Raw genomic sequence first — 23,148 nt, forward strand, 5'->3', positions numbered from 1 at the left:
GGGAGTACACAAACAGGGATGGAGTCAGGACTTGTAATTAGAAGGTGTGACTTTGCTACTGGTTGTGTACGATGGCTTAGCTACTGAGGATTTTTTTTTTTTTTTCCTAACTTTGATTTTTTGTTGTTGGGTAAGGACAATTATTTTGTTTGAAATTTTTTAAAAGGTCGCGTTGTTTGTTTTGGATAAAATTGGTTAATTAGACTGAATTTTTTTTAATTTTACTATTGGTAATTTTTGTTGTTGAGCTAATTTTTTTGGGCTTGTATATTTTGTTTTAAATTTTAAATTTATAGATTTTTTTATGGTCTTTAAAAATAACAAAATGCTAGAGATACAATTTTTTTTTTTTACAAATTAGTGATGTGGTGAGTGATTATTGGTAAGTAAAAAAGTGGTGTAAGTGGTGGACCTAAATATGAACCAATAAGAATCTGCTACCTCAAGAGTTTGCAAAAATATTGTAGAAAAGTTTGTAGCTATAATATCACTTTTAAAAGAATTAATAATATTATTAAGGTGGCAAAGTGTAATTTTATAGAACAAAATTACTAAAATTAATACCTAATATATATTCAAATATTCTAAAAAAAAAACAATTTAGGGGGGCCATTGCCCCCCAAGCCAAAGGCTACCTCCGTCCCTACACACAAAGGTTTATGTGTTTAAGGCCTCAACAACTATATTAAGCACTTCAGTTTATAATGCACTCAATGTAAGTTTTATATACTAGAGAACTCTAGACTAACCAAAGATTAATATACTTGTTCTACAAGAACATGTGGCTTTGGGTCATAATATGCCCAACAATAACCATGGAGATTGGTGATAGTTTCAATCGTAATCCATTGACGTACTCTTCTGTTTCCTTCTTCTGTGAAATTCCAAAAAAAGGTTATTGCATGTGTTCTTTCATCCTTATAAATTTTATATTTATTTTCCCACCTTGCTTCTTGCAATTGGCAATTTCTTTTTTGGCGTTAGAGCTTCCTTATCAAATCTTGAAGCCTTTTTTTAGTAGGTCTTCATAGCTACTAAATCCTCACAAACTACTATTTATCTATATTCTTTACATCAAACCAAGTTCTTATTTAGATTGGCAAATTCCAAATATCAAGGTTGTTCTTTTTTTCTTTTTCTTTTTTAAATGTAAAGAATTGCTTGAAGATGTTAAAGTACAATAATCTTGCTCGAGCAAAATCAAGCTTTGCCAGAGTGATCAAATGATCATTAAAGTCAGAAGTTTTGGGAGGTTCTTGCTATAGGGCATATAGTAGTAAATTCTCAAATCTGTGAGATGCAAAAATAGAGAAAAAATATGCATAAAATAAAATAATCACACAAGACAATATTTATATAGTTCGGCAATTTGCTTATATCCATAGAGCTACAATGATTTTACTATTGTCAAATCAAATGCAATATCCTCTGAAGTTTATGCCTAACTTGAGACCCATACCAAATACAATAATATCTCTCTAGAAATAATATAAACTAACCTAAAATCTCCAATCACACTGAATACAACAACTACCCATGGTTGCAGTACCCAAAATATATCCCTAGAGAAAAATTCCAAATTAATCTTTTCTTGTATATTTCTCGTGTCTAAAGAAAATCTCCCGGTCTTCTTTGCTTTTACACACACGGCTTTTCTTTCTTCACTGCACTCATTGCATCACAATTTTTCTTTCTTCACTATGCTCACTGCATCACACACCTGACTGCTATCCTTTTTATTTTTCATTCCAGTGGCACTCTTCACTTTTCTATTTTTATTTCTTTTCTTTTCTACAACCCATACTAACACATATAAAACTCTACTTATTTGTTAGGTTAAATAGTCACAAATTCACATGATGCATAGGAATAAATAATTATTTTGTATTGTAATATAATGTATAATTTTTTTCCCTAAAATTTTTTTGAAAATAATTTGTTCTCCCTAAAAATTAAACAATTTTTATTTGGTCCAATTAGGTCTACTTCGGTCCTATTTGGTCCACTCAATCAATTTGGTCCCCCTTCAATCCATTTTAGACTAATTGGGCCTTAAATTAATTCTTTTTGTAGTTTTTATTTTCAAGTTTAGCTCAAAAAATCTTCTTCTTTTTTTCTTAATTTTTGGGTTGAAAAGTATGAAATTTTACTATATTTAGGCTAAATTCTTTAGTTTTTGAGTTAAAAAATACAAAAAATAAAATAAAATAGACATTAGAAATCAGAAATATGAGCCCAAAAAATGCAATAAAAATGATAAATATTCAAAACTCTTATTCGGTCCACATTACTTCTATTTGGTCCATTATGTCCTCTTCAGTTCAATTTGGTCCTATTCGGTCCATTCAGTTCTATTTAGTCCATTCGGTCCACTAAAGTTCTATTCAATCCAATTTAGTCAATTCCATCTTATTCAATTCACTTTGGTCCATTCAGTCCACATTTGCTCTATTCCGTCCACATCAGTTCTATTATGTGCACTTCGGTCCTATTCAATCCATGATGTCACTTTTTTCCTATTCATTCCATTCTGTCTGCTTTGGTTCTATTCGGTCCATTCTATCCACTTTGATCCACTTCAGTCCTATTCAGGCCGTTCGGTCCACTTTGGTCCCATTCGGTCCATTTTGTTCACTTTTGTTCTATTCGGTCTCCACTTCAGTCCTATTCAATCCACTTGGTCCTATTCGGTCCACTATGGACTAATTTGGTCCCGTTCAGTCCATTCTATCCACTTCGTTCCATTCGATTTTATTCAATCCACCTTGTTCCTATTTGGTCTTATCCTATCCATTTGGTCCACTTTGTTCCATTTGGTCCAACTCAGTCCACTCAGTCCGACTCAGTCCTATTATGTTCATTTGGTCCACTTTGTTTCATTTAGTCCAATCCGGTCCATTCCGATCACGTCAATTCATTTTGCTCCACTTTGATCTATTTCTTTGCACTTACATAATGGGAAAAGACATGTTTAGATTGAAAGAATCTAATCTAAATCCAAATTTATTAAAAAATATATAAATCTCAAACTCGAAATATCCTAAGTATAGAATTTATTGTTAATATACTTTTGTTAAGCCACATTAATGTAGCATTGAAGATTGATTAAAGTTCAAATTTGGCCAACTTTTAAATGCCTCTTGAGGTAAAACTTTTGTAAGGTTGAATTTAATTAACCATTTTGTTGGCTTTATTTTCTGCCAATTTACTTGTAATTCAGTATTTAGAAACTCTGTATTTAGGTGGGAATCATGTAAGGGTACTGTGTAAGAAAGTGTGAAGAAAAGCTCAAGAGTGTGCATTCAGCAGGGCCTCGCGACGGGATCTCGCGACTGTCAAGTCGCCAAAGGAGGCACACGTGTAAAGCATGCAGAGGAGCTGAAGAGTCACGCCAGCTGAAGCACTGCAGGACAAAACTTCTAGTCTGGCCATTCTGTTAGCTCACGACTCAAACTCACAACTCAGTCAAGTCGCAAGGCCAAGTCACCCGATCACTCTGCTTGGGAAAAACTGACCTTTCACATTCCAAACACACACCAATATTGTTGGACAGTTCCTCTAACTCAGGTTCTTTTTTTCTTTTTCTTTTTTGGGCTTATTCTATATAGCTATTGGAGAAGGAATGGATGTGGTTTTGGAACCCATATTCATCTTTGTTTTGCATATGGGAGTCAAGGGTGCAGCCATTGCACATGCTCTTTCACAGTAAGTTGTATCAAAAGTCAATATTATCCTTTTTGATTATCCAGCCACTGCACATTCTCACATAATTGATGTTCCTTGTAAGTACCTAATTGCTCTGATTCTTTTCTTGAGATTGATTCAAGAAGTAAATATCTTTGCTCCAAAATGGAGGGGGTTACAATTTGGTCAGTTTGTTAAAAATGGTACTAGGCTTCATCTCCTCTTCCAGTGTCTGCTCTATTTGGAATTTTAACTTCAAAAGTGAAACATATATATATATATATATATATATGAGCATTCCTATTCATTATGATTTCAAAGTTGTAAAGTTGTGATTTACCACTATGTTTTATGTTGGCTTTATTCCATGACAAAAAGTGTTGTAATTGCATTAATTTATTTCCTTGTATTTTCTGGGATTTTATTGTATTGGATTTAATATTAAGTTCATGAAAAATAAAGCATGCAATGAAGATCAGTGAAATTTTGCAACTAACTCGCAAGAAGCTCGCGAGTAAAGCAACCCACGAAAAGGCCATCTGAAAAGCACATGCTGAAAGCTGAAGAGTCAAGTGTCAAGTTGCATTTCGCAAGTGCTCCGCGAGACAAGTCATCTCGTGAGGTACCCGTGAAACATTTTACCTGGAAGATTTTAAATGTGACTTTCTTACCCTTCGCTCATACCATATATACCCACATTACCCACAAAAGTAAAAGGAGACTATTCAGAAAGAAAACCCCTAGATAGGTTTTCTACAATACAACACACCCACCTTTAGAGAGAGAGCTACTCATCCTCAGTGAAAAATTATTGTAGCCTTTTCTCATTCCCTCTCCCATTGTCATATCTTGAGAGGAGATTTATACCCAAACACAACCCACACCTTTTCAGAGTGTAGTAAGTGTTTTGGAGCTTGGGAAGCTTTGGAGATATGCCAAAAGAAGCTGGTGAGGCTTAGTAAATCCAATCAGGTGTATTGCGGGATCCGAAAAACTAGTAAAGATAAGACTCCAAGAAGTCCGTTGGTAGCAAGAGCTTGGAGAGCTCAAGTACATTGGGTACACTAGGCTTGAAAGGTCTTTTGCTATTCATATACTCCAATTTATTCACTAGTGGATCGATTTCAACTTGGAGGGTCGCAAAGAGGTTTTTCTCCGAGTTCTTCGGTTTCCTCTTCGATAACACGTCTTGATATTATCTTGTGTTTGCATTTCTCTTCTCTTACTCTTGTGCTTTACTTTTATTGTTTGTTGTTCATGTGTATGCACTAGAGTAGATCTAGTGATTGCGATTCATTTACTCTTGTTCCACACTTAAATAAGTTAAAGTAAAAGCAATTAAGCCGTAATTTTTAATTGAGGGTCTAAACAAACTCTTGGGTTTTCACACAAATCCAAACCCTTTCAAAAATGATGATTAAATTTACTACTTTCTAATAGTTTAAACTTTTGGGATAAATGTTAATTTATCACAAAGCATTATTACTTACTCTTAGGTGCTTCTAATAGCTCATTTTAACTCCCTTTATGCTTTTGGATTGATCATGCAAGTTTTCTGATGCTGTCAAGAGTTATAGTTGTGACATCTTGTGTGACCTTTGTCGCATCATTGGCTGCAAGGCTTGGCCCTACTCCAATGGCTGCATTCCAGATTTGTTTGCAGGTCTGGTTAACATCATCACTTCTTGCTGATGGTTTGGTTGTTGCTGGACAGGTAGGCAATGCCTTTTTTTCCCCCATCAAGCTAGTTAATTTTTATATTAGACAAGAATTATAGGACTCAACATTTTGCACAACTGCAAACATGGCTCGTTGTGTTTAGTGTATAATAAAAAGTGATGTCAATGGTGAACCCAAAAAAAGGTAATAATACTCCAAACACAACAAGCCATATCAATAGTTGTGAAAATTGTTGTCCCTAACAGTAATCTTAGTATAATGTCACCATTTAATGTATTTTAATGTATATCAAGATGCTTCAATGGGTTTGAATCATATATATATAGCTTGATGCTGTGTGTATGTGTGAAAAAACTAACAATGATTTGGCAACTTCTAAATAATGTAGCATGTAGTTTTCCTGTTCTAACTAATTGCTTTATTCCCAGCAGAGACTAATGATATATCACTTTACTTTCTCCATTCTTTTAGGCTATTCTAGCTTGTGCATTTGCTGAGAAGGACTTAAAAAAGGCAGTAGAAACTGCCATCCGGGTATCGCAGGTATTTATATTTCTATACATACAAGTACATTCACTCAGTTAGAATAATGGCTAAATGATTAAATTCAACATTTCCACAAGTGGTAGTTTAGCACACTATGCTTCATTGACTTCATTTAGCATTGAAGTGTTTAGATGAGACTCAATTTGCCAATCACTTTTGACCATGCAGATGGGTCTTGTTGCTGGTTTTGGGCTCCTTGTTCTGGTTGGATCTGGTTTATATACTTTGAGCTGGAGTATTTACCAATGATAAAAATGTTCTGCACCTTATGTATTTAGGCATTCCGGTATATTCCCGCTAACATTAAAATAAGTACATGTTAATAATTTCTCACCCATTATAGCTGACATATTCCCTTTTGGTTGATCAGTTTATTGCTGGAACACAACCTATAAACACCTTTGCTTTTGTTCTTGATGGTGTGAACTATGGAGCAGCTGACTTTGCATACACTGCATATTCAATGGCAAGTTTATTAGCTAGCCCTCTTTTGATTACACTATAAACAAGTCCTCAATAATTTTTTATTTTTGTCTTTCTGAACTTTTCCTTCATTAATAGTTCTTGATAAGTTTCTTCTTCTTTTTATCCAGATTATGATGGCTATTGCAAGTATTACCTCAGAATACCTCCTTGCTAAATACATAGGTTATCTTGGAATCTGGTATGCCTTAGTTATCTACATGGGATTGCGTACAATTGCTGGTGTTTGGAGGTGATTCTCCTTCTTATATTCAATTTGTTGTTCACTTATGAAATCTATAGTCAAACAATCAGTCTATAAACACAACTTTTTTCAAAAAAAAATCTCATCTGCTTAGTCAACCTGTTTTCAATGATGGAAAATAAAGTAGGGTCAGTGATAAGCCTATATGAAAATCAATAAGAACTTGTCATCTCAGCGAGTTTGAATATTTGAGGACAAAATTGTGTCTAAAACATTAATCATGAACAAAATATTTCCACATTTTAATTTACACCATTCCTTGAATGCTTAGTTTCAGTACTTTTACGTACGCACAAAAGTATGTGGAACCATGGAAATTGAAAGATTCTGAAGCTTTTTTCTTCTTCTTCTTTTTTCTCTCTTGTGCAATTACAATTGCAGGGTGGGCACAGCAACTGGTCCTTGGCGCTTCCTCAGGGCGAAAACCGTGCAGATTTGCCACTCTCATGAACATTATATGCCACCTCCTCCAATAAGATACATAGAGAGACACATTGGAACCATCTAATTTTCGTCCTAAAATATTTTAAGCAACAATTACAGTGAACAGCAACAAAGAAGTGTTTTCTCAAGAGAATGAATTCTACGGATTATTTGTAGTCTACAAAGCTTATTATGTCTCTCTATTGTAATGAATTTTTATATTTTGGATTCAGCTACTAGTTAATATTTTTACCATCTCTACCCTTGGCATGATGGCTATAATATACATGCTCAAGTGTTGTTATATGAATCATATTGATGTTTACACAATTACACCTGAGTCTTTGCATTGAGATTGGAAAGTGCAAACTATTTCAAAAGCTTAACCTGTGCCACCTCCAATAAGATATTCTGAGAAACTTTTATGGATCATAATATGCACCATAAACTTTGAAATTTTACAATCAACACTCTTGTTTGAGAATAATTAGTAATATTAACTTACCAACCAAATTTAAATCTAAATTAATAATTTAATAGTACATATTACAAATGCTGTAGACATTGCCACTTATCAAACTAAGTGTTGATTCTGAAATTTTAAGTTAAAAAGTGTTGTTTACCAAATTTTGAAGTTTGGTAATCAACATTTTGCAAATACACCTTAATAGTGGGTATAGTTTGGGCTAGATGATTGTAATAAAAACAAACTTAACAGTTCTGGAATATAATTTAAGGTTCCAATTCTTACTAGTAGAAGTAGAACTGAAGATCCAAAGCAAATTGCGTAAGAATACAATCTTGTGGAACTACACTTCTATAAACTTCATTGCCTTGTAAGTTTACACTTACTTTATGCTGATTATACAACGGATTTATCAATTAAGTTAAGAATAAAAATAAACAATTATGTGGTCATAGTTATTGCAATTTAAGCACCACAAACCAACAAGTCACCAAATCAAACATAGAGATATGGTTACATAGTGGAAAACCGATGGAGAACGACTCTAAAGGAAAAACTACTATAAGAGTGCCTCTAACCCAATAAGCCAATTCACGATAGAAGAGAAGTTTTACAATATAGTTGAAACCTCTTTACCCTAGACACTACTTGATATCTAGGAAACACGGACACAGCAAAATTGCCAACATACTGGTGTCAAACACGTATCTAACACAGACACAAAAGTGTCAAGTACGCACTGAAAAATCATTTTTTAATTCAGCTGTTCTATTTTTTTATGTTGAATGTTGTTTATTTGAACTCTTTTATAGGTGTCTAGTTTATTTGAACTCTTTTGTTTATATCTTAAACAATATTTTATTGTCTTTAAATTAATTTTAGATATATTTCCAAACATTTCATCATTGTTACATACTTTTTAAATTTAAAATAAACATATCTTATTCCAAATATAAAATATATATACTTAAAAATAAATATTAATTAATTAATCGTCGTATCTTCGACGTATTATATCCTAATTTTAAAAAAAATGTCATGTCACCGTACTATATATCATGTCGTACTACATATCATATTTGTATCTGTGCTACATTGCTTGATAGTTTAACTTGCTACTGCGACCCGAACCAGCTTCAAAACTTCTGAATTCTTGGTACAAGAATTCCTTTTAAGGAACCTTATGAATGATTACTCCCGGACCTTTTAACCGACTCCAAGTACCCTCCTTGAAAATTTTGAATACCAGAGACAGAGAGTGCCACACTTGGTTGGTTGGTTATGTTGTTTCAAGCTTTGATAACACCAACTAAAACGCACACTGTATTCATGGGTTCACCAAAATGGACTCTTTTTTTCTCTTTATTGCATAGGGTTCATCGAGATGGAGACTATTTTTTATTTCTCTTTGCTTAGCATAAGGTTCGCACCTCTCTTCACCTCTGAAAAGTTATGTTTAGGAGGCTTTATACAAGTGTTATAAGGTTTCAACATAACACCTAAAACCGATCGATGAGAGTTAAAAGAGTGATGGTAGGAATTTACCTCTTCTCAAAAACTACTATTTCTCACTCGTTTCAAATCCAAATTATAAGTCGAATTTGGGTTTGTTTTGAAACCCCAATGTCTTCTTTCCAATAAAAAATAAGTTTCGCTCAAAATTTCATTTTGATGAAAGATAATAGGCAAAAGATCAACTCCTCCTATTGAGCAAATAGAAACTTTTTCTTCTTTGAGCAGCAAATTCTGACCCGAGTAAATTACGAGTAAATTACACTAATAACTTGATAAGCTTGAAATTTACACCAATGAACTTGAAATTTATTACAAACGTCATGAAATGAGCCAACACTTAAAAACCTAACACACTCAATAGTACTTATTTTTCGTTGTGTTAAATTGCAAATTTAGCCATCAACCTTTGGTCTTTGTTTCACTTTAGTCCCAATACTTTATCAATGATACCCTTACCATCATCTAACGAATGAAATTTGCTAATATGACGAATAGATTTCATGTCACATCATCGATCTTGGTCTCATGAATCTTGTTTGTTACATTAGAATTTTCAATCAAATGACAATAAGGACCATTTTGAAACACTTTCAAATATAAAGACAATTTTAAAACAAAAGTTCAATAGTTTTGAGACCCATTTATACCATTTTAAAATTTTAACCACTATGTTTGAAAAGCATAAAAGATGCTTAAAGCATCACTAAAATTATAAAAACCTAAGCGTGTTGGTAACCATTAATGATAATGAAGCTTTGGACAGGGCAGCACCAAGCTGTAATGATGATGACTGATCAGTATATTTTGATAATGTTGTGACTTGTGAGACATAACCTACCACACCAAAGAATTGGAAACTAAGCATCCAAAATGCCCAACCGACCATTAAAAGAAAAGCCATGGAAACCCTACCAACAAATGATGCCCCCACATATCACTACCAAAAAATTCCAAGCATGAACACAACCATTATTCATCTCATTCTTGATAATGACCCACCCACCCACTTTATGAGATAAAAATGGTGAGTGGTGAGCATCAAAAACAAGGTACATGATACCCTACCACACTCTACATCAAAAACCCCTCATTATAGTTAAGAAAGAAGGATCATCCATTTGCTGATCTTCTCAAGAAAGATTGAAAGAATCCATATATATCCACTTGTAGGACCAGGATCCTCATACTTTCTCAAATAATAAACCCCACATTCTAAACAATCAAGTAAGGAGAATAACAAAGTGAATGTAGGAAAAGATAAAGATAAGAACAGGACAGGCACTCTTAAGGAACAAAAAATAAAGGTATTGATATAATAACAACTTTAATTGAGTTTTACAACATCAAATAAAACATATTTCCTTCCCCCCACTTTTCTCTCACTAACCTTACAAAATATTGAATTCTTGAATGGAAACACATCCCTGAAAACCATTTTGAACCCCATCTTGAGACCTAACCTCCCCCACAATCTTTTTCTTTGTTCAACCAATAATGGCTCAACCCAAGGGAATATTGAAGAAAAAAGATAACATTTTTAAGAAGTTACAAAGCTAATGATTTTGTTGCAATTTAACATTCAGCTTCCTCTAAGAAGGAAATGAAAGTTCAGGGAAGAAAAAATTACCCTAAGAACAGATATCTTTAAAGAGAGATACCTAACCTGGACTGGTTTTCTTTAATATTTAGCCCAGAGAGAGGTTTCCTTCTCTCCATACTTCTGCTGTAAACAATAAATGGTAAAAAAATATTGAATCATTTCCAGAACTTTATCCCGTCATTCTTCACCCTTCACCACCAATCTCAAGCTTCCGTGCTGTTACCTTCCCGAACAGAAAACAGTAACCCACAAAAAATTGTATGTACCTTCCAATTTTTTTCCCCTATCTCATCGAGTAAAAAAAAAATTCGATTTCGCTAAACTACAAGCTGATCAAGCTGCATCTGTTCAAGCCAAGCTCCTAAAACTGAATGATCAACGGATTCAATTTGAGAATTAGAATTCAAACCCTCACCGGACGCTGCAGCACCTGAGACCGGAACTGCCAACTTCTCTTTCGTCATCTCAGGTGGTGATTCCTTAACTAGAGATTGGACCCAAGACAAGTCAGGCTCCTCCCCATTGTTATCAAGCTCAAAAGAAGATGATCTTCGCAGTTGCCCCACTTCATCTCCATTAGCCAACCAATCCAATTTTCCATTTGGGGAGCCCCATTTCCCCCAAGAATTCACAGGAGAGCCAACAATTGAGGCTGGGTTATTGGTTCCAAGATCCCGTGAGCTGAGGCTGCGCAGCTGTTGGTGCTGCTTCTCGCGCTGAGCAAATGCAGAGAGTCGGGAGCCCATTGGGGAGATCGGCTCTACACTCCTAGGAGACATCCTTCCTGGGGATGGAACACCAAACGAAGCCTGCAATAAATGGTGCTCAACACTTTTTGGGGAGAAAACATTTGTGTTAATGGGTGATAGCATGCTCTGCTGCTGTTGGTATTGATTGAGAAGAGCAGATTTGTGAGTAGGGGAGAACACAGCAGAAGCTGCTGCATCAGAATATCGGGGAGACATTGAGACCTCAGAAGAGAATAGCTCTTCAAGGTTTGAAGGTGTTAGTGTCTTGGACCGACCAGAACGATTCACAGAGATAGAATTCGACCGGCACTGTGAAAAACAATTCAAGTCACTTAAAAGCTGTTGCTGGGCATCAAAATCAGACAGCATATTATAATCCTCAGGGGGGATATCTCGGGCACTAAGAGAAGATCTCAAGCGACTAGATTGAAGGTTGCTTCCAGGAAGATTAAGGGTTGGTACATTTGGCTGGGGCCAGCCCATAGATGAGTGTGAAATTCCATTATTTGCAGATGGAGACATGGGTTGAGCAAATGGCGAAGGCGACATGGCAGAGATTGATGAAGGCGAACCAGGTAAAAGGTTCATTGCAGCAGCCATGTCCATGACACTAGCAGCGGAGGCAGATGAGCGAGGTGATGGGACAGCAGAGCCAGTAGATACATACAAGGGGCGGAGCTCCTCGGCTGTGTGCGCAAAGAAACAGACCCGTCTATTGCAGCTGGTACCATCCTTGCAGAGCCGAGTCCGGTATTGTGCCGGGTGGAGCCAGCACTCAAAAACTCCATGAGCATATTCACACATATCCCCACGTCTACAAGCCCCCTTTCGAAAATCAGGGCAAGGCACACAGCTGTAGTGGTACTTCCTCGGGTCTCTTCTACGAGCATTTTCTCCAGGGTGCACAAATGGGCACTCAGTCCAATCGTGGGAGTAGGCTCGTGAACAAGGACGAACCTTGAATGAGAACATGCGGAACTCATCCGTCGCATAAATAATGTTCTTAATGTCAGGGAGAGACGGATCAACAGGGTACTCTTTCTTCTCCAATGCAAAATGAATAGGTGCATCATTATACTTCAAAGGAGAAGATACAAACTCAGAAGGAGATGGCAACCCATGTTCTGGTGACGAAGATAGAGTTGGTGAGTCAGAACCTGAGGAACTAGTAGACACTTGTAGATGGCGCTCACCACCGGAGCCATCAGAAGCATTGTGAGAGAGAAGCTCTTCAAGAGCCACTCTCATGCTCTGCAACTTTGCAGGAACAACATCAACAACAACATCAATGGGGCGAAGACCATTGGCATCTTTACAATTTGGATCAGCACCGGCTAATAAAAGCAGCTTTACAACATCAACTGCATTAAGAGATCCGCCAGAAGCAGCACAGTGAAGGGCAGTGGTTTTATCTTGGCCACATGAAAAGTTCACATCAGCCTCAGAATGCACGAGTATGAATTCAAGAACGTCAACACTGCCGAAGGTTGCAGCAACCATTAATGGAGTTCTATTCTCAGGAACAACTTGTTTTGAGCCTCTTTGGCGGACATACCAGAGTCCAACCTCATCAATCGAAGAAGCATCCCTCTCGATGCATTGCTTAAAGCCTTCAACATCATTGTTAGCAGCAAGGTCGAGCAAGTTGGAAAAAGAATCTTCAGTTTGAACAGTTAGGCTATTCATGTCTTTGTTGTTAGATGTGGTTTCTACAGTTGACACAGATGGAGATGTAGATGATGCTGATGGTGGTGATGATTTTGATTGCTCTGGACCACTGCACATTCTTCAATTAGCTGAAACTCAAAATCCAAAAAACAAAACACATCTCCATTAAAATTTAGATATATAAGAACCCATTAAAATCTTTTATTCATATTCAAATGGACCAAATGAATGGACAAAGACCAGTCTAGAGAAAAACACATAGCAAATCGATGCATGTCCATGTCATATAAGAATCATATGGTCCTAACATATAGCATTCACAAAACATCAGCTATTAATTCATCCAGATCCTAAAGTTACTCCATCTGCTTGGGGAAACAAACAGGCAAAATAATGGAATTTTATGCTTTTTGGAATCTTTCCCAACATTTCACAGTAACAAAAAGAGCTGAATCACTTCTGAGAGAGTTCACAAATAATAGCCACACTTATACAAAACCCATGCATCATCAGTTAGTTAAAAGACAATTCCTCACACAGGGCCGTTTGGTAACGTTGTTCTAGTAACGATGTTTGGATTTTTTGAAAATACATGTGAATGAAAAAAATGTATGAAAATATATGTAATATTGTTTAAAAACTCTTAAACCACCCAACCAAACGCCCCTTTAGCAAAGCAACAACAATTCATAAAATCACATTCCCTAACTCAGAGAATCAAGAAATTAAGAGACTTCAAATCACCCCCTACACCAACAAGTAACCACAAACACCACAAAAGTTTCAAATCCTATAGCATCTACCAAAAAGAGAATATAGAAAATCACTCATATCCAAAAAGCTTAAATCCTAGCCAATGATCAATAAAGAGAATCTTAGCTAAAGTCATACAACACATCACCTAGGATCGTCTAAAGTTAATCTATTCCATCTATACATTCCTTTACCAAAATACCCATTTACAAAAAACAAAATGTAATCTAGAATCACCTAAAGCTAAATCTCAAATTTTTTTTTTTTGTTCCTTAACAAAAATAGCCATATATAAAACAAAATAATCTAGAATCATCTAGAGCTAATCTATGACATTTTTTGGTCCTTTACAAAAACACCCATGTATGAAAACAAAAGAGAATCGTATTAATTCCTCTCAAAGCTAAAGTCTTCCTTATATCAAGAATCTATAAGCATCATCGAATATTATCGCCTAAATTAGAGGCTGAGAATTATAAAAATTAAAAATAAATAAAATAAAATAAAAAAACTTTAAATTTATGACCCAAAAAAATTTTCTACCATATTCACCTATAGAAAAAAAAAAAGGAACAAAATTTAACTTCCAGATTTCTCGGGTTGTACGAACCAATCAAAAAACAGAGACTTTTACAAAAAGAAAAATTCCACTACTATAATTTTCCGTCCTTTTCCTTCATTTTCAAGGCAACCAAACAGGACCTAGGCAATCGAATATTTTATACTATAACACACCCGCACAGTAATCAGAGCATAATTTTTTTTTAAATCCAACAACTTTTGTACTCCTTCGTTTTCTTCCACTTTCTTGGAAACCAAACAATAAGAAAATTAGTTCAAGATCGGATCAAAACGCAATCGCACTAGCCAAAATCAGCTAAAAAGTCGCTCTCAAAACAAGAGAGAGAGAGAGAGAGAGAGAGAGAGAATCAAAACAATTCTCTTCTCGAGAAACAAACAGTTCAAAATCAGCTTAAAAATCACTCTCAAAACCAAATTCAGAAGAGAAAGAGAGAGAAATTCCAAACAATTTTCTTCTCGAGAAACAAACAGTTCAGAATCAGCTAAAAAAACAAATAAATCACTCTCAAAACAAATTTAGGAGAGAGAGAGAGAGATTCCAAATAATTTTCCGTTTCCTTTCCTTTTTTTTTCCTTCGTTTTCCTCCACTTTCTCAGCAACCAAACACAAGAAACCAGTTCAAGCTCAGATCAAAAACACACTCTTTCAAACAATAAAGCAAAAAACCAAAGCATATAATCATTAAGCTCGAAACTTTTCACACAGATCACTCTAAAGCAAAAATCACAGTTCACTTGAAAAAATGAAAAATCACAGTATAAACAAACAAAACAAACTCAGCCTAAAGAGTAAAAAATTTCAACCAAAACTTCTATAACCAAAAAAAAAAAAACTCACCGATTATATGAGAATCTGAGATATACGAAAGATCAGGGAAGTAGAGATCTGTTACAGTTGGTCTTCATCGATCTGAAGCGAAGAGAAGAGAGTGCGAAAGAAACGGAGAGACTGAAGAATTTGAGTGAAGAAAACTTGAGAAAGCTTCTTCTTCCATTTTTGCTCTGTGTGTGTGTGTCAAAACAATCGCACCGATGATTCCGAGGAAGAGAGAGAGAGAGAAAGAAAGAGCAAACGAATTGGAATTGGAATTGGGAAAGGGAAAATGGGAAATGGGAATTTGTTTTACGGAGAGAGAGTGGGGGGGGATTTTAAATTTAATTCCCGGGGTAGAGTGGGGGGTTGTGAGTTGTGACGAAGGAAAATGAAATGGAAATGGAAATGGAAATGAAATGGCATTGAAATGCGTGAGAAATGAAAGTCCAAATGACATACAGGACTTCTTAAGTGGGGGAAAAGGAGTTTACCGGTTTCACCTGTTGGATGTTGAAAAAAAAAAAAAAAAACAAACAAAATTTTTTTCTCACTAAACTAATTTCGGTTAAAATATTTAAAGTTGCTATATATTTTAAAATTTTAATCGTTTAAAATACATTCTTAATATATATGTTATATTTTGTTTAAATCGGATGTTAATTGATATTTAATCTATAAATGTATTTTTTTATATGTAATTTGAAATTTAAATATTTGAGTTAATGGTATAATTATTGATATTTTTATCTTTTTGAAAGTTTTTAAACATAAGAGATATAGTAAAAAAATGCAATTTTATTATCAATTTGTCAAAAAAAAATTAATAGATAAAAGTGGAACTTGAACTAAACTTTAAAGGGTTCCTCTAAAAATAATATTATATTTACAACATTTTCATAACACTTTTATAACAAATTTTAAATAGTAAGTTGTTACTAGGGAGTAGGAAAGTGACGTCAATAATATGCTCACATTAAAACTAGTTACAACTTGTCACTTATAATTTTTTGTAAAATTTTTAAGAAAATATTGTAGAGGTAACATTTCTAAAAAAAAAAAACCAATATATTTGTTTTCTTTTTCTTTTTTTGTTTGAGAAGGCAATATTTATTTTTTTTTGTTATATATATAAAGTATGAGCCTAATATTACGAATGGCTAATTGAGTAATAAAAGTATGTCTTATAAACAAATGGTTTCAAAATTTTAAAATATCAATCTATAAGGTAACTTCATCATAAGTTAGTTATCATTCACATCTTTCACCTTATCTATTTATTTATCCGTAATATTACAAAGTGGATAAGATTAAATTATATCTCATTATTTGATTTATAATCTTTATTACATTGTTAAAAATGAATAATTTAAAGCAAAGCTTAAAACTCTAAAAGTGAGAACACAAATGGATGTCTAAATTATAAATTAAGCATCCAATTTTAACATGTTCTCATTTCTTTCCTTTTCATTTTAATCTGTTTTCAATTAAGCATTCATGTCTAACTTTCTCTATTAGTTTTAGTCTTTTTTTCAATTTCCAATATGACATCATTTTGGTGGACTTAATGGTGCAAATTGGAAAAATATGAACAAAAGGGTTGTACAATAGAAGTTTAAAAAAAAAAATTGAATAAAAAAATAAAACTTAAATACCAAACTAAAAATAGGTCAAAATTATAATGCATAATTTTTAATTTTTCCTAAGTTAAAAAGTATAATTAACATCTATAACTGTTATATTTTTAAAATTTAGACATCTTATCAAATGTTGTCAAGGGTTTAATAAAGATTGTAATGATTAGATAAGTTACTTTAAATCAAAACTTTAAACAGTTACAAGAGTACTTGTGATAAGGTTAAGGAATATTAAGGATAAGTTCTTTTTTCATGATATTTTTTATAACTTATGAAGATGTTAAGTTGTGAGTGAAACGAATATCACTTTAATGTTAGTCCACTATTTATACAACTTTGATTTATACATAATTATGAAGAAAAAAAAATACTATGTCATTAAACCTTTTAATTCTTTATCTAATATTTTACAATTTTTTTAACTTTTTTAAAAAAATAATTAAATTTTTAGTTCTTTACAATAAAACAAACCCTTGGGCAAATGGAAAATATTTAGGACAAGTACCTTGATGGGTTAGTGGGGGGAAGGTATTGGGTGTGGGTGACCGGTTGGGCAGGTGGATAGTGGAGTGGACGTCAAAAGGGTCTGAGTAAAGTGGATTGGAATTGGGAAGGTTTGGAATCCGCCAATGAGGAGCTGCGAAGTGTATGAAAAAATAAAAATAAATAAATAAATAAAGAGGAAGGGTCAATTTGTGTGTGGTTAAATGTGGATTGTGGCGTCAAATCCAAGGGAAAAAGGCATGGAGCACCAAGGCCGGGTGAGATTTGATCATATGATGAGAAAATCAAAAGAGGGTTTGATTTCTTCGTGTGAAGGTATAGCTTTTGATCTTCTTTTTTTCATTTTGTTTTGTTTTTTGTGTGTGACTTTGTAAACTTAGATATGCCTTCTTTATGGGTACAAATGGATACCATGGCAGGGCTAACTAACTTATATAATGTAAAAAATAAGTTAACAGGTGTTTAAATGCACTCGCCAAAGAATAATCGAGCAACTTTTACTGTATTGAAAAGTAGTAAAAGTAAATAAATAAATATTTCTTTAGTGAAAGGTGAAAGAATAGTTCGCTCTGTGCTCATCAAATAAATATTTCTTTAATTTAATGTTATGTGACTCCTTAAAAAAAACTTATTAATTGCAATAAAAACTAAATCTTAAATAATGCATCATGTCATTTTTGAACCCATAATGTAATTTGTAATTTTTTTTTTTATGACTATAATGTAATTCGTAATATGAATGTTATGCTCATCTCTCTAATGAAAGTAATCTTTTGATGATGTTAAGAAATATTTATCTTTACATAATGTTTGGTTCAAACCTCAATCTTAAGTTCACCTTAACTTATTCTAATTTCCAAAAATATAAAAATAAAAATAAACATTTATAAGAATTCTTATTCATATTATGTTGAATTATACTTCTTTCGTCCCAAATTGTTAAACTAGTCTTTATTCTATTTTTGAATGTTCCAAAACCAAGGCTTCTTTGACATGTTAATAAATAAATTTCCTTATATATCCTTCATTTTATTTAGAAATTCAATACCCCTCTTTCACTAAATTTTAAATTAAGAAGGATAATTTTGGAAACTTGTATTTTTTATATGAAAAACAATATATTAAATTATACTCCCTTAAAAAAAATAGATTTTATAAACATACATAACATAATAATAATAATAATAATATGAGATAGAGAGAGTATTCTCTCTTTAAGTATTTACTATTTGGTAGAATTTATTTTTCTAAAAAAATAAGTTTTTTTTTTCTTTTGGTAAACCTAAAAAAATAAGTTGGTATAGAGTCTTAGGGCTCAAACCGAGATATTAAGGTCTCTTAATGTAATAAAAGAAATGCATTTATAAGAATTCTTATTTATAGTAGATTAAAGTATACATCTGTTTTAAGTGTACACCTGATATCGCTTATTTTTACTTGTTTATTTTGCTTAAAATATAAATTACACAAAAGTAAACATGTCTCATTTAAAAATTTGAAGTTTTATATGCCGTTTAAAATGAACTACACAACCTCTTAAAATATCACACTTTTCAAGAATCAACTATATTTTTATACAATACAAAATGGGTCATGCTAACGAGTGTCCTTAGGGCACACCTTAATAATCCATTTCAAGAAAGTTTAAATATCACTTTTATGGGAAATGAAAAAAGCTGTCAAAATATTAATTTTTTTTTTCATTCCCCATAAAAACTTTCTTTAAATGGATTATTAACGAGTGCCCTTAGAGCACTTGTTAGCATTTCTCATATAAAATAGATATATGAGAATAAGCTCATTTAAATCTATAAGTTCATTCAACTAAGACTTTCAATGTCCAAATTCCAAAGTCCAAACCCACCCCCCCCCCTCCCCCCCACCCCTTCCTCTAAACTTGTTGGGATCAAAACTAATGTCAATAAATCATATTCCATATTGCAAGTTCAATAGAGAACTTGATGTTAGAGTTGATTGGTCACTAACTAATTGTCTATTTTGTGGGTTCACATTGGGAAAGAATGAAAGAAAAAGTTTGGGAATTAAGAAAAAAGAAAAAGGAAAAAGAAAAAAGATTAGGAGCAACCAATTGAAGGAGACTATTAATTCTTCTTATATATGTACAATAAAACTTGCGACTTCGGAATTGCTTATGCACTAGTTTGAACTTTGATCATCAAAGTTTCTTAGAGTCAAAAGTGAGATTGGAAAAAGATCTTAGGAATGAAAAATGAGAAAAAGGAAAGGGAATGAGGGCCATTGTCAATTATGTTGACATGTTTGGTTGAGCTTGAGCGTGTGACTAAAGAACACATTTAATGATTTTTTTTTTTTTTTTGAGGATCATTTAATGAATTGTTGAATATGGTGGAAATGTGACGAAATAAAAATGACACTAATATATGTGAAATTATTTAGTTTACTTGGTGCATAATTTCTAAAAACATTTTATATAGTGATAAATCTTATTTATAGGTCTCACATATAGAATATCCTAATATAAAAGGGAAGTATAGTACATTGAATGTATATAATAATCATTTCAAAAATACACCACAAAACAACTCTTCTCCTTAGTGTTCGTTTGAATATCGCTTATTTTGCTAAAAATTGAAAACAATAAAAAAAAAAATTTCGGTTATTGTTCACTTCTAAAATTACTGTTCATATGCCTGATTGCACTGTTCATGTCTCATGAACAATGCAAGAGGCGGTGAGCTGAAAAAAAAATGCAAAACGCGTAAAACGTGGACATGAGACGTGCAAAACAAATAGACACTTATTTAACTAAGGTGTTGATATGGTTGTTGTGGGGATAAAAACCCAAATTCATATATTGGACTTTGGGCCTTATTTGAGGATGTGGGTACGTCCGAGAATGAGTAAATGAATGGGAAAGACCCCGGAGTAGAAAATCACGTAAGGAGATGATAGAGGAATATAGTTCGAAGAGCGTATCCTTCTTGGATATGAGGAATATTGGTCAAGCAAATAATTGGGCGCTTTGGGTGACCTTCCAGGAAGTTCCAACGATAAGGATGAACTTCAGGCACGTATAAAGATGATAAGAATAGAGAAATATCTAAGGGAAAATCTGCTACCACCGCATTAAATGCACTGTAGCAATTTTTCTGGTCGCATTTATGTGGAGAAGACCCCTGAATAGTGCAACTTCAGCTGCCATCACTCATGGAAAACTAAAGAAGATACCTAATGGGACATATACTCATGTGAATGCTTAGATGAAGAACAAGTGTAGATCAAGATAGTCTAAAAGAAAACTATATAAATGTAAAAGACCTCTCATGAGAGGGGGATCGAAAAAGAAAGGAAAAGAAGAAGAATGAAAATTTACTGTAGCTCTAAGAATTGTATTAACCTTTCAAACAATAATTTATCTCCTCTTGATTAACTGTTGTTTAGTTCACAAACAGCTTAGTTCTTTCACCCACTCTCTACAAATTCATTGTATTGGGCTTATTGGGCTCACATCCCATATCTTTTGAGCTTAGGCTTGGGCTACAAATCTTGACCCTACGGTTGTCATCAAATTAATCATCTCTCTATTTATATGTTTGAAGTTCGTGAATCATGTCAATGTGTTCCTCTTATATAGTGATTATATATTGATGTGATATGTACTCAAATTATTATTATTAGAGAAGAATGTAATCAAATTATTTATGATGATGGTAAGACACTTAGAAGTGTTTAGTTGAACTATAAAGTTCTTGATGTGTTATGTATATTGCTTACTGATTTAAGAATGTTATATCAATTAATAATTCATTTTTAATAAAATTTATAGTATCATAAATATTTTCAAATTTAAAATGTCATTAATGAAAAAAAAAATGAATTGGGTTGGTGAGTTTTTATTTTCTTTCTCAAGACAAACACGATTAGGACAAAAATTTCATAACATTTTACTTTTAAATAAACATAGGGATCAAACTAAAAAGAACAAAACAATCTCATTCAAATAATTTTTACATAATTTTGGGAACAAACTTAATTGCAATGCCATTAGAAAAGAGGACTTGGCTTGGATTTAGTATCCAGTTGTACTAGACCCGTCACAGGTGGACACATGTTATCATCCTGATGGATTTAGTGTAACAGGACACGTGACCTAAGCCTTACTCTAAAAAATTACTTATCTTATTCTAATTTTTTTTTAATAAAAAGAAGAAGTTATATTATGCATATCTTTTGCATATTAAATCCTCACCCAAAAAACCTAAATTATATATTGGATTCCAACATTGCTGGTGTTGTAATTGAGGGGCCGTTTGGTAACATTGTTCTAGTAACGTTGTTTGTATTTTTTGGAAATACATATGGGTGAAAAAGTGTGTGAAAATACGTATAATGTTTAAAAATTAAAAAGTGTTGCTTAAAATCACATACCAAATGACCCCTGACTAATTGGTACTTTTATTTTTTATTTTTTTGGAGGGAGTAATTGGCACTCCTTTAATGCTTCTATAGTTTGAAAAAGAATAGTACAAAATAAATCGTAAGTTGGCCACATCACTATTACCTCGGAAGCTTATCTCTAACAATAATAAAGGTATATTTGATAGACTATAATAGACACTGTAATATAATAGTTATTCTTATGGTTTAACTATTTTTTAATTTGATTATGTTTTTATTACAATAAATAGCTATTTTCTTATGAATAGCTACTCTTCAAAATAAGGAATGACTATTCATATTTAAAAGGAATGTATTAGTTATTTCTTAGTAAGTGCAATAGTTTTAAAACTTAATATATTTCCAAATAAACAAACTTTCCATATATATCTAACAGTTATAAAAATAAAAATAACATATATCTCTTTTAAATTTAAAAAATAACGATTTTTAGGAAAATATAATTGTATAAGTAAGCTATTTCCTAAAATAAATCTTAAGTTTTATTCTAATGTTATAACTTACTACCAAACCTTTTTTTTTTCCTTTTTCTTTTTAGAGTTTCAACCTATGACGTCTACTCTTAATGATAGTTTTTTATCATCAGACCAAGCCACCAATCAATTTTTGGTATAGGCGGGGATTGAATCACAGATCTCTTATTCAACTATTAGAGATTTCATAATAGGTTTAGTTATCGTATTACAACACATTTTATACCTAGTAATAAAGATTACAATTCATGTCGCAATTCTCATTCAGCATATCAAACATACCCTAACTTTCTCCTTAGCATGATATGATTATGATTTCCCTAAACATTAATTTATTTAAAAATTTATTTACTATTATCTAAGATCTATTGGTTTTGTAAATTAGGTAAGATCATAAGAGTAGAGTAGATAGTCCTCTCACATCCAATTTTCTTTAAATTTTCAATGAAAATAGCCACATAATTATCTATTATAATTTAATTACTTCAAAAAACCATCCATTAATTTACTCATATCAAACTATGTTCATATATCTCAACGAATGAAAAATTTAGACATTGTAAATCTCTTAGCCTTGTATACATCAACTTTGTAATTATAAAGAGTCGTTTCTCTTTCTTATCTTTTATTTAGTGTATATTTTTTAATAATCCGATACTTTTTAGAGGAAGGGGTGGGGGGGAGGGGGGGGGGTGGGTTTGGACTTTGGAATTTGGACATTGAAAGTCTTAGTTGAATGAACTTATAGATTTAAATGAGCTTATTCTCATATATCTATTTTATATGAGAAATGCTAACAAGTGCTCTAAGGGCACTCGTTAATAATCCATTTAAAGAAAGTTTTTATGGGGAATGAAAAAAAAAATTAATATTTTGACAGCTTTTTTCAT

At 32.8% G+C, this 23,148-nt stretch overlaps 1 protein-coding gene and 1 pseudogene across 2 annotated transcripts; one reads left to right on the forward strand and one right to left on the reverse strand.

The window, feature by feature from the left end:
• The first annotated feature begins 815 nt into the window (after positions 1–815).
• Positions 816–7,145, forward strand: LOC112038759 (protein DETOXIFICATION 43-like; annotated as a pseudogene).
• Positions 7,146–10,325: 3,180 nt separating this feature from the next.
• LOC112038752 (zinc finger CCCH domain-containing protein 30) lies at positions 10,326–15,621 on the reverse strand. Of its 2 annotated transcripts, none has more exons than XM_065760536.1 (2): positions 15,232–15,621; positions 10,326–13,192 (listed from the first exon to the last, which is right to left on the reverse strand). In XM_065760536.1, the coding sequence occupies exon 2, from the start codon at positions 13,173–13,175 to the stop codon at positions 10,959–10,961; it is 2,217 nt and encodes a 738-aa protein (XP_065616608.1). In that variant the 5' UTR covers positions 13,176–13,192; positions 15,232–15,621; the 3' UTR covers positions 10,326–10,958. The 2 variants fall into 2 exon arrangements, with proteins under 2 accessions (XP_065616608.1, XP_023927363.1); XM_024071595.2 differs by having other exon boundaries at positions 10,326–13,186; positions 15,232–15,620.
• Between the last annotated feature and the right edge of the window lie 7,527 nt (positions 15,622–23,148).

Source organism: Quercus suber, unplaced genomic scaffold (genome assembly GCF_002906115.3).
Source record: "Quercus suber isolate HL8 unplaced genomic scaffold, Cork oak 2.0 scaffold_371, whole genome shotgun sequence".
Classification (NCBI taxonomy): Eukaryota; Viridiplantae; Streptophyta; class Magnoliopsida; order Fagales; family Fagaceae; genus Quercus; species Quercus suber.

Excerpts from the sequence above, each read along its gene's own strand:
- LOC112038752 (XM_065760536.1), bottom strand. The coding sequence starts at position 13,175 with ATGTGCAGTGGTCCAGAGCAATCAAAATCATCACCACCATCAGCATCA.